Below are 13,102 nucleotides of genomic sequence, written 5' to 3' on the forward strand. Positions count from 1 at the left end.
CTTGTTGCTTGAAGTCATTGCCTTTGTGTACTCATCCGCGCTGATCCTGATAACCTGCCAGCCTGCAGTCTAAGCATGCCTGAAGATCTTCCATAGCTTAACTGTTCCCACTGCTTAAATGTCCTCACACGTGCAGAGCTTTCTGACAGTATGCAGGAAACAGGTGGACAGTGCGTTTTGGACACTGCTGATTGTATTCTAGCAATGATCCAAAGTATTCTCGTTTCTGGTAGGGCATTTGACAAACTGTATTTGGGGAGTTCATGGCGTAGATTAACTTTAAAGTCTTGATTTGTCTGCTCCATATAGTATCTAGTTGGCTTGTCAGTGTTATAAAGTTTTAATCAAGTTAAAGTTTTTCTTCTGAACTGTAAAACGATTTTAGTTGCCTGAACTTCTTTAAGTTGCTAATGCTAATACAATGCAGTGAGTAATACAATACACTGTACAACTAACTGCTCAAGATTAACCATCCTTCCACAAGGGTTTTCAGGTTATTTTTTCCAGGTTACTTTCTATTGATGCAGCCACTTTAGCTGAATTAGAGGGATGATGTGGATGTTCCCATGTCTTAATTAACCACAATTTGCTGAACATTACGGTGCCTTTTTCCTTAACGCTGGTCACATTTCAGAGATTAATATCAGCTGACAGTCTGGGTACATATAGGAATAAACTTTAGTTAAAAGTCATATGTAAAATGTTAGCTCTTTATTCTTTGAGAACAAGGGAAAAACAGACTTCCAATATTAAAAAAAAACACAAACACTAAAGTAGATTGGCTATGGTGCCTTACAAAGTGACCTTACTGTCTCTATCCACAACATGTGTCAGAGGCCAAGACTACTAAGAATATTCAAATGCCTTTCGATCCTTTGGGTTAGAGTTACAAGATCTATAGATAGTTTTTCATTAGTACATTACAATAATGTTGTTTTATACATGTTATCAGATATCATGACACCATGATAATATGTGTTGGCAGTTTTTGAGCCAGAGGTAAAGACTTGCTGTATACAACTATACCTCAATTACTGTTTAATCTGTCATGTAAAAAATGTAAAATGGTAAAGATCAATCCAAGTCTTGAAAGTACATGGCTAAATACAGTACTGGTAATGAGACATGGTTATAAGACTGTTCACTTGCTGTAATCTGTGGGCTCCTGTCCTTCTTCCTTGAGTAAACATGTGCGCACTAGCGACTCTGTGACGATGTAAGGGTCGCAGTTGGCGGATGGACGGCGGTCCTCAAAGTAGCCCTTCTTGTCCTGCCCTACTGAACGAGGAATGCGGATGCTGGCACCACGATTGGCCACACCAGCCGAGAACTCGTCAATGCTCGAGGTTTCATGATGGCCGGTGAGACGTCTGGCATTGTCGAGCCCGCCTTTGGGATCGTAGGCCCGGATGTGATACCTGTGTCTCTTTGCCAGCCTTTCGATCGACTCCTCAATGATTCTGTAAAACAAAACTAGTTAAAAAACACTCAAATTCAAAATTATACAATAAAACTGAAACAACAAAAATGCATTCTTACTTAAGTCCGCCATCCTCTCGCATCTCCTTTGTGCTGAAGTTGGTGTGGCAACCGGCACCATTCCAGTTCCCTGAGATTGGTTTGGGGTCAAAAGAGACCACCACACCAAAATCCTCACAGACTCTGTGAAGGATGAAGCGAGCAATCCACAGATGGTCCCCCATTTTGATTCCTTCACAAGGCCCAACCTGGAACTCCCACTGAAACATATCAGGGACTAGATTATTGACATAATTCAATTATTATTGTTATTTGGTATCACACAATTTGACAACAAAAAATGCATTTTTCCGTGAAAATGAGACAACACAAAAACAACAAGACAAAGGGACAATACCTGAGCTGGCATAACTTCAGCATTGGTGCCACAGATGTTGACCCCAGCGTATAGACAGGCTCTGTAGTGCGCCTCCACTACGTCTCGCCCATATGCCTTATCTGCTCCCACTCCACAGTAATAAGGCCCTAATCAGGTGGAAAGTAACCAAATATGTTCACTGATCTGACCTTTAGGATTCCTAATGTACACATGTATACAAGTCATGTAAACTGCATATTCCGTTTGGATATTCAGCATAATGCCTTTTTCTGAATAAAGCATTTTACAATTAAGTTGTGGGATATGCTGGTATTATTCGGGTATTATTCTTCTGACACGTATAGTCTGTGTCACAGGGTCCCAGAGCCCCCCAAATGCATATAGAGCGCATTTGGAATACGCGTCTCAATCAGGCTTTTACAGCAGTTTGCAACAGTTTATGGGCCTCTTGTCTGTTTACGGCTTATGGGCAGCTCTGTGCGTTGCTATGGTTGTACACAAACCAACTAGCAGTAGACAAGGCTGTGGAAGAGATGCATGACCAAAAGAAAAGCCTACATCTCTGGTCCTAAGAAGAAACACACCTACTTTTAAACACTTAAATATCACCTTGTTTTTGGATATGTGCAAACATTGCAATGCCAACATCATTTTTAAGAAGGTGGTCAAATAAAGGAAATAGGGAGCTGTGTTGATATGGTTGAACAAGTTCGCCACTGGTGGAAAACTTTTCCACTCCTATTTTGCACGGCTGCTTGTACACAGGAATAGTAGTGCCAGGTAAACAGCTTAGTCAAAATATATATCTTTACTATAATATATATATATCTTTCAGAATAAGGACAAACACAGAATAAAATGTGCATCTAAGTTAATAAGACAAGCAAGAGAACCAACACTAACCTTGTGGACCTGGAAAGCCATTAGAGGGCCAGCCAAAGGGGTGTCCATCTGTGCTCAGGAGAGTGTATTCCTGCTCCATACCAAACCATGGGTGGTTATTCTCCACCATGCTCATGATCTGTTTACAGGTTTGGCGCAGATTGGTCTCTGTTGGAACAACATAGTGAGTAGAGATGAACTTCATAACAGCTTTAACTGCAGCCACTTTTGGGCTTGTTCTTATCTGCTTACCTGCTGGCTTGCGGTTGTACTTGAGCACCTCACAGAGCACCAGCTTGTTGGGGTCTTTTCTGAACGGGTCTCTGAACATAGCGACAGGGATCAGGAACATGTCGCTGTTGGAGCCCTCTGACTGGAAGGTGCTGGAGCCATCAAAGTTCCACTCAGGAAGATCTGACACAGAAAAAAATACTGAAATCAATTATCTACTCCAAAGTTTTAAAAGTATCATTTTTTACTGAATACTGCTGCGGAAGATTTGTTCACACTGGAACCAGATTTTACCCTCAATTGTCTTGGGTTCACAATCCAAAGTTCTGGTCTTGCAGCGTAGTCCCTCTCCAGAGCCATCTATCCAAATGTACATGGCTTGGGTCTTGTCCCCCTGAGGGAGGTTCATGTACTGCTGCTTAACAGCTTTGTTCAGTTTGGAACTTGCTGAGGTGGCCATTTTCTTGACCAAAACCTACAGAGTGAAGAGAAAAGACGATAGCCTCGATAAGAACAATGTCAATGTCTTTTGACTACATCTCAATGCACATACACAAATGCTGTGTACAACCAGAAAGGGTGTCATTGAAATGCACAGAAAAAACTAACACAGAACTTCAGAGCTATAGAAAATCAAGCTATTCAACTAAATGTTTTTGACAAGGAAAATTAACATTTTGAACGAATAACAGCTCCATCTGTCAGCCTACAACTTGTTTATTCTTCTACTGCTCCGATGCTCATATGAGACAGGATTAGACGAAAACAACACCCGTTAAATTACAAAGCATTTATGGTAACGTTAGAGTAATGTCAACATCTAAACATAGACATAACAAACAGGTAGCCTAGAACAAAGGGAAAGTTCAGCAGCACACAAACAGAAAACTAATTCTCAGTGTAGGAATAAATCAACCTGCAGATTAAAAGCTCTTACCTTATGTTAAGTGTAGGAAAATATCAAAAGACTATAATAGCCTCTGGATGCGTGGTATTTGTGAAGGTACCTATTGTTTTTCATTCCTGCTTCTTTCCCTGTTTTCAGTTAGGATTTATAGCGCTGCCGAGCATCCCCGCCGCCTCTGATTGGCCGAACAACAACGTGATCAGTCCGTCACTGCGATGAAAGCCCGCAGGGAAGCTCCCTCGCATCAACATTTGTGAAACATAAAAAAAAAAACTATGAAAAAAAACTCATTCGGACCGCGAGCAAATCAAACAGGATGTAAATGTGGTGCGCTAGCTAGTGTCGTTAACCTGATCCTATGATTCTTGTAAAATATGAGTGTCATAAACAGAACAATTTGTTCTGTGAAGTTCAAACCAATAGGAAAGTCAGGGCAGCGTTATAGATGATGTTTTTAAAATGGCAACAAACACTTAAAACAGAGTATAAAGTAAAGGGAAACAACTGAAAATTGATAAATGTACATTAGCAAAATAATATGTGAAATATCACACAAGAGCTGTCTTAAGTAAGTTATACTTACAGTATTTCATAACTAAATATTTTACAGAATAATCTCTTTATGCATCAACTGAAAAAACTGTCCAACCATTATTAAAACCAAACCTACTATGCCACTTTAGGCTATATATTTTACTGTATATACTTTTACACCAGTGAGGGATTAAGTAGATCCTTAACTAATGTAAACATAGCAATAACACAGTTTAAAAACTCTAAAAGTAACAATTAATTGTAGTAGGCTAAATCTTGCTCAAGTACAAAAGCATATAATAAGATAATTATAGTTGTATTGGCTGATCTTGTTAATTAATCTACGCAGTGTGTATATATATATATATATATATATATATATATATATATATATATATATATATATATATATATATATATATATATATATATATATATATATATATAGCACACTTTTTAGGTCATTTTCCTTTTTTAGATACAGACACTTTATGTGGAAAACAGCCCACAACAATGCAGGTAAGTAAACATGCTTAAGTCTGTCTAAAAAACATTAAAATTTGTTTAACCTCTAGAACAAGAAATTTCAGGGTAAGAGATTCCACACATCAGGATACAAGCCTTTGTCTGTTCCTTTCTGTCAACCTACCATTTTCACTATGGCGACATGCAGACTGACAGCTTGTCTTGTTGTGTCCTTTGCTTTTTGTTGATCAAAGGAATCACTGCAGCTGCTGAGCCTTTGGCAGGAGATTGGGAGCATTTCACAGATTATTTCAAAGGGATCGATGTCTGTTTCATCTAACACAAACTGTCTATCCAGACCTATAGCTAAGGACAGGCTAAGACCATCACTCTGCTTTTTGGACAGTATTGTTTCATAGATAGAACTTTGTATCACATTCTGTTCACAAAATGCTTCAAATCAAAGGTAATTGCTTAATTAACAGAACATAATTATCTGAAACTATAAAAACATTCAGTCTCCTTACAACAGAATCCTATCACTGGATTGCAGCAAGTGGTCTATGGTCAGGCAGTGACATCTAGTGGCTAAAATGCAGAAAAGCAGACAATTGCTTGTGTGCAGTTGAGTACGGTGGCTGACAGGGGCAAACGCACTACAACTTAATGAAACACACATAAATAGACAAAACACAAACAAATAAAGAAAACAGCGTTATTAATTTGCCAACACATGCGCATCTATTAGTCAAAAGGAAAGCACACATCCACCAAAAACAGAAAACATGCAAAAAGAAACGCACAAAAACCCCAAAAACAGAAAACATGCAAAAAGAAACGCACAAAACCCCCCAAAACAGAAAACATGCAATAAGAAAAGCACAAAAAACCCCAAAACAGAAAACATGCAAAAAGAAAAGCACACAAACCCCGAAAAAACTGAAAACATGCAAAAGAAAAACACACAAACCCCAAAAAACTGAAAACATGCAAAAAGAAAAGCACATAAACCCTGGAAACAAATGCAACAAAAAACCTGCTGCCACCAGTTTACACAACAAAGGTTTTCCAGGCCTCTAGGGGGCGCACTAAGTGGAACAGCTTGATTTGGGGGGACGTTCAGAAGAGGGTGCACTGTTGGGAAACGGTTTGCAACTGCTTTGAGATCATAGATCAAATGAATAGTGCTCTAAGCAATGTTGGGTGGCGTTATTACTTGTTGATGTTCAAAGTATTTTCAAATAAAACGAGCCTAGCTCGCCCCTCCCTCCTCCTCATCCCGTCCCCTCCCTTCTGTGCTTCTGCGCACTAATCCCCCCACCTCCACCCCCAAAACACTCTTGTCAGTTACAAGCTGGAAGCAGACAGTGAGTATGTGTTTTTTTTTTACAGTGTGTTCAGGTGACAGGCAGCTAGCTGATACAAGCTGTTTCACCCTAAAGTATTTTTTTCTTTTCTTTTTTTTACACTTTAAAGTCTATGTTTGAGAAATGTGTCCTCTTCTTTGGTGGGTGTGTCTCTGGACTCGGAGACGTGTCTGTACACTCGTGGTAATAAAAAGGCTGAGCCTCTCTTCCGGGGGGTCAAAAATCAAGCTTTTCCACTTAGTACTCCCCCTAGAGTCTTGGAGAACTTCCGTTGTGTAACCCAGATGACAGATTTTTCGGGGGTTTTGTTTTCTATGGGATTATTTTTGTCCCTTTTGATTTAAAGCGTCACTCAAATATCACTCAAACTAAAAAAATAGTTTTTGTGTAAAAATGTATTCTGCCATTTAGGCTAAAAAGGCATGTGTGTGTGTGTGTGTGTGTGTGTGTGTGGGGGGGGGGGGGGCAGGGGGTAAGACTCAGGACGTGCAACAAAACCATTGACTGCACAAATGGCAAACAGTCTATGAACTCTAAATATAGACCATGCATGTGTGTATGTATGACATATTACATATGACATATTACACCCCTCTGTAATAGGCAGCATATTGAAGGTAACACAATTAGCATTCACTTAAAACATCTGTTTACCGTAACCATTACCACAGAAGCTCAGTCATCCAAGAGGAGCTCGGAGTAGAGCCGCTGCTCCTTCGCTTCGAAAGAAGCCAGTTGAGGTGGTTCGGACATCTGGTAAGGATGCCTCTTGGGCGCCTCCCTAGGGAGGTGTTCCAGGCAAGACCAAGGACTAGGTGGAGAGATTATATCTCCAACCTGGCCTGGGAACGCCTCTGGATTCCCCAGTCGGAGCTGGTTGATGTGGCTCGGGAAAGGGAAGTTTGGGGTGTCAAATGCAGCACTAAGATCTAGTAAAACTAGTACAGAGTCAAGTCCTTTCTCAGCAGCAGTTAGAAGGTCATTAGTAATTTTCACCAGTGCCGTCGCTGTGCTGTGATGCTTTCTAAATCCTGACTGAAAGTCCTTAAATAGACTATTGGTACACTGTAAACCCAGACTTTGTTTCTAATTAAACTTACGAGTGATCATTACTTATTCTTTTATGTGGTTTAAAAACCTGCTATCATTACTGAAAACATTAGTTGTTTGTACTATTTAACTGAAAGATTTATTGCACTAATCAGATCTAGCAGAGATTACTTGGGATGTTTAATTTTATAAGAAAGGGGAGGGGGCTAATTCGAAAACCTGCCTGGTCACATGACAAGACCAGCATCTTGTAAAACTAGTTGCAATGTCATAAACTCCTAGTCATATGTCCAGGTGTTAAACTGAGATTCTAGATAAATGAACTGCATTTATTTAGTTTAACGTCTGCTCAAAGCGCTTTACACTACGGGCTCCATTCACCCTATTCACACACTGGTGGCCAAGGCTGCCATACAAGGTGCCACCTTGTGTCTTGTTGTTGTGTCTTGACAGTTAGACTTGTAGACTGCATGAGCCAGGGGTCGGACCATGGTTGGTAGACAACTGCTCCACCTCCTGAGTCACAATTGCACCAAGTTGAACACCTTCAGCAGATGAATGTGAAAACAAACTCACTCATACATAATTCTGCACAGTCAAACGTCTAAGTGAAGTAGCAACACGAAAAACACACTTCTTGACATGTTGGAACAATTTTGACCACAGGGTGGCACAATCACTCCACCTGTACACCATACAGTCTTCTCACCCATCTGAAAGACTGCTGGGAGACAAAACCATCTGATCAGTTTTCTGTTTTTGTGAATAATAAATCTTAAATCCAGAGTTGCAAATGAGTTTTTATTGTGGTTTTCGGTCCCAACATGCATAAAAGATTCTCTGCTTTGCAATGACTTGAAGGATGATACAATAAGATGAATACGGATTTTATTTCCTTTACAACATACAGAAAAAAAGAATGCTGACATGTCCTGAGAACAATGTAAAGCTTTGTTTTACAACAATTCATGTACAGTATGAGGACAGATATATATTGGCTTGGTAATGTGCTCTCTGTCTCTCTCTTTTGGCTTGGAATACTAAATATGGGGGGATTTAAAAAAAACATTAAGTGGGCAACATAAGCTATGGTGGTCATTTCACCCCTCAAACAGAAAAGGTAATTGGCTAATTTCTGTCCTAACGTGCGTTATAAAAGCCTCGCCAACCCTTTTAATTACGTCTTCATGAAAAGAATTGCTTTACACAATAAAAAAGGGTGTCAATTAGTATGCAGAACAATGTTTAACATATCAGAAAATTAATCTACACAGGACTTTGAATTAAAAGTTTCTTTGTGGAATAACTAGGGCAGGCCAGCTGAGAATGCTATTGTATGTGGTCTAAATTACTCCTTTGTTACCACTGTTGAAAAGCAATTAAAAAGGGATTCAAGAGTGGTGGTATTCTCCACAAACTTGTCACTGTTATAAACTGGAAATAAAAAAGCTGGATGTCTATTATCTGTTTAACTCGGGCTCATTTCTGTTGAGTCTTGAAGTGAATTGGATTCTGAAAGGATAAAGAATGGAGAAATTGGAAGCTATAACGGAGAGCTGCTTCTTGCCATATGAAGTACTGTTTATTCATGTTATTATTACAGAAGAGATGAGCTTATCTGAAACCTCGCTTTTATTAACGATCAAAGACTGTGTGGCTTGAATTTAAAAGCTGCCTCAGGCCATGTTTTGATGGAGCCAATCTACATTTCTCCTGCAAACATCCTATAGTTGTTCAATATTATGTCTCCTATATTTCTAATTATCAGACCACCAAATTATAACCCAACTAATGAGGTGTACATGGCTAAAAACAATAAAATTTTTAGCAGGTCTCAGGCCTGATCAATGTCACCCAGCTACTCCATATAAATGCCAGTAGCTCACTTCCTGGTGGGAACCACCCCAGAGGCAGTCGACAGCAGCTCATTTCCCTAAAACACTCTTTTTAATTAAACAAACGAGCATAATAAAGGAGGGATGTAAAAAGAAAAGGAGATGCTCTCAATATTCCCGTGTGAGGAGAAGTTCATTAATATGTAGAGACCCTGTAGGCTTCCAGACATTTTCTGACGATCTGCTCGGCCTTTGCCTGTAATAAGGCAGCCAGGCACAGGCAGCATGCTTGAAGTGCAGTGCTTAAATGGCAGTACAATTAGCTCTAGTTAGGTAGAATTACTGTACACATGGCAAAGATACACTGGATCATCCTGACTGCACTTAGGTACAACTACAGTGTTTCTGTTTTGTTTTGCAAATTTCTGTATTAAAGGAACAGTTTGACATTTGGAGAAATATGCTTATTTGCTTTTTTATTAGCTTTTTCTGCTTATAGTAAGATGAGAAAATGTATACCACTCTCATATCTGTCAATTAAATATGAAAAAACTACAGTGAGGAGTTAATTATCTGAGCATAGCAAAAAAACTGAAAGAAAGACCAAGAAATTGCCCAATACAACAACCCTTGTAAAAACACTATTTTGGGTAGTTTTTTTTTTACCTCTGGACATTCCAAGGGTAGCTGTTTACCTCTGCTTCCAGTGTTTTTGCTAAGCTAAGCTAAGCTAACTGTGTCCTGGCTCCAGCTGGATGTGTAACTAGCATAGACTGTTAAAATAAAATGTTTGTGGAACTACCGTTTTAAAGCCTAAAGTTTGGCAATTTGGCTGCCGCCATCTTGGTTTGATGTGATTATTTTTGGTCGAAAGAGTGGTGCTGGGGAGGATGACGTGGCTATGCCAGTGTTGTTTATGGTTGCAATGGCTCTGCGCTAGGCTAAACGTCAAAATGGGGAAAGTTGCTATTTTTAAGTTTTACTGGTGGAGAAACGCACATCTTTGGGTACTGGCGCCATTTATCTGCATGTATGGCACAACACGCTGTCATTGACACAAGTCATTTTAAGGCGACCATCACTAAAAACAAGTTTACGTCTATTATAATGTACAAAGTGCCAGGGTTGTCCACACTTAGCCTCTGTCCTGATTGGACCCAGGTTGCAAATTTTGGTCCGGCCCTTAATTAATTTAGGTTCCCGATCAATTTGTTGCCCATCCCATACTTTCGCAAAAGGAAACTGCTCCCCCATTCCCACACACCCAACGGGTTTCAGGCTGTGAAACAGGTTATGAGTCAGCTGTGTGGTAGCCTAAAATCTAGTCATTGTTTTTCTTGATTTGCTTAATCCTCTAATGGCTTAAGAACTTTTTCAAGGATTTATGTGGACCAAACTGTAGGTGAGAAGGCTATATGAGGCATGCAATAATACAGTCAAAGATATTTTACTTTTTTGATTAATAATAGCGTGTCAATAAACTATACATATCTGGGCCTTGTATGTGATTCTCATCTTCCAATGTGGCCATTAGTGAAATTAAGACACCCTTGCCCTAAAACTTTGAATTTGAAAGCTTGCTCAATTTAGGGCACAAAATGTACAGTTTTGATATGAATTTTCAGAAAGAGACGATGTAGCATTTATCGATTTTGCAAGCTATTTTGAGAGATTCGGTTTAACGTAAGAAAGTTTAGTGATATATAACACATTTTTGTGTTCTTTTGAAGTATTTTAAGTACATAATAGTGCAAGATTCATAGGAAGGTTTATCAAAACACGCAATCTTTTTTTATTCCCTCTTTTGGGGCCTAATGCAAATTTTGAAAAGCTTTGCAGTAAACCTGACTTTGATATCAAAGAAAACTAGTGGTTGTTTTGGGCAGGGGTTCCATTCTGTAGGCGTGTTGTTGCCTTTGTATTCATGTTGTTGCTTGTCTCTTAATTGACAGAGAAAGTAGACCAAATGTTATGGATTGTGGGTGTTATTTCCAGTCTAGCATCCCTTCAGCGTACCACACAACTCATTTCCCACTTTGTTTGCAGGGGCTTGGAGCACGTCTCTTTCTTACAGCCCTCAGAAGTCAGGCGGCCCTCAGCCATTCCAGCTGTCTGTCGGGTGTCATTGTGAATCAGCATCATGCAGGGGTGTAAAAGACAATCACACAGTTTTACATGCTACATTTGCCTTTAATCGAGGGGAAATCGTGCGCAGAGCTGAGCCCCAAATAGAAATCTCCATCAACACTTCTGTGCATTTATAATTAGCACAGTAGCTCTTCTAATTAGCTTGTTGCATTGTCAGTGGTAATAACAGCATCCTGATGGGGTGGAGGGTCTGAGGTGTGTTGGTGATGGTGGGGGGATCCAGCAGATGGCTGCGTGCTGTCTTGCGGGCACACAGTCATGGAGCGGAGAGGCTGAGGCTGTGTCAGCCGCTCCTCCGTCAGGCCACTGCCAGGAGCCCACCAACTCCCCCAACCCCCATGCCTTATCCCTGCTCCCCTCCACCGTAGCAGCCGCAAAACCAGAAGATAAGAATAGAGGAAGTCTTGTCACATTGCATGTGAAGGCATCCTATGTTCTGAGGGCTGATACACACTGGAAACAAACAATTGGCTCTCGGCTGTGCAACGCTAATGTTACTTTTTTTCCTAGTTATTTGTCCTTTTTGGTCAGATACTGTCACAGATATGCACTGCTTACAGTTGAGTTTAGGCCTCAAGTTGACATAATCCAATGTGGGCCCTGCTGTTCGGTCTTTTTATGTTGAGAGTCTGAACAGGCAATAACAGGACCTATGTTGATATCATTAATAATTCTATGCTGTCAAATCTTTTTTAGTTTTTTATGCTGCTGTATTTGTCAAGGGATTGTGGATGAAAATGTTTTAATGAGATGACAAAATGCTTTCCACGCCAAATGCTTGAAATAAGATTTGGACGTAGAAATCCTAATTCTGTAAATGGAGACAGAGGCTGTAAAAGTCCTGCTTTTAGAATGCACCCTATTTAGGACAAATCATTGCAGCTGCCCAAAGTTGTGACTCAGTCCATCTGAAATCTGTTCTGACGCAGAAAACAAAAGCACTTTCGGGGACTTCTTCCTACTCCAGATGTTGATTTAAAATGAAAAGGTGATTCTGAGGGGGTTGGGAATAAAGAGGGAAGGGAAGGGGGGTGCAAAACAACTGTTTTACAGTGCAATGCCAAAAAGTGAGAGGAAAACAAAAACATTTCAGGGCAACAGCAGCACTGGGTACGTGTTCACTTTGTTTGTCAGATGTTGTTGTGGTTGATGGATTTCTCACTGCATCTTGTTGTTTTTCTCTCGTAAAATAACTGTTCATCCTTAAATATAGGGGACCTAGCCTTTTCCTACTGGACTCTTATACATTTCATTTGTACAGGGAGTCTGGCAACTCTCCATTGAAAAGTGTTTACTTCCTCGAAGGCGGGTACTCTGTTGAAGTTTAAAACTATTGGATCTGCCAAGAGCCACTCTGGATCTGCCATAACCAATCGCTAATAATTGGTTGTTACTTCAGCTTAGCATTGCTATCGTTAGCATAAGCAAACTCCTTCACCACCAACGGAGCAAGCTGGAAAACTTTTCCCTAACCCCATGGGGAGGTAGTAACGAAGTACAAATACTTTGTTACTGTACTCAAGTAGATTTTTCAGATAATATCAGTCATTTTGGTGACTTTTTACTTTTACATTTTAACACAAATATCGGTACTTTCTACTCCTTATATTTTCCAAAATTGGCTTGTTACTTTCATCTATCATCATCTATCAGGTGTGATTCGTGAGTGTATGTCGGAGAAGAGCACAGACACGCACACAGCACAAAAGTGAGAGAAAAGAAAAAGAGACTAGCTGTCCAGAGGATAATCAGCTGAGATTGAGTGTGTGCATCTATGAGAACTGTAAATCATATAACTAATGTTGTCAGTTAATTTAAGCCTGTA

General features: G+C 39.9%; 1 protein-coding gene across 1 annotated transcript; it reads right to left on the reverse strand.

Moving 5' to 3' along the window:
• Window positions 1-839: 839 nt before the first annotated feature.
• On the reverse strand, window positions 840-4,144 carry glulb (glutamate-ammonia ligase (glutamine synthase) b). The gene is made up of 7 exons (XM_034882309.1): window positions 3,909-4,144; window positions 3,266-3,446; window positions 2,993-3,154; window positions 2,762-2,908; window positions 1,877-2,004; window positions 1,540-1,739; window positions 840-1,460 (listed from the first exon to the last, which is right to left on the reverse strand). The coding sequence occupies exons 2-7, from the start codon at window positions 3,429-3,431 to the stop codon at window positions 1,142-1,144; spliced, it is 1,122 nt and encodes a 373-aa protein (XP_034738200.1). The 5' UTR covers window positions 3,432-3,446; window positions 3,909-4,144; the 3' UTR covers window positions 840-1,141.
• Window positions 4,145-13,102: the final 8,958 nt, after the last annotated feature.

This window comes from Etheostoma cragini, chromosome 9, assembly GCF_013103735.1.
Source record: "Etheostoma cragini isolate CJK2018 chromosome 9, CSU_Ecrag_1.0, whole genome shotgun sequence".
Classification (NCBI taxonomy): domain Eukaryota; kingdom Metazoa; phylum Chordata; class Actinopteri; order Perciformes; family Percidae; genus Etheostoma; species Etheostoma cragini.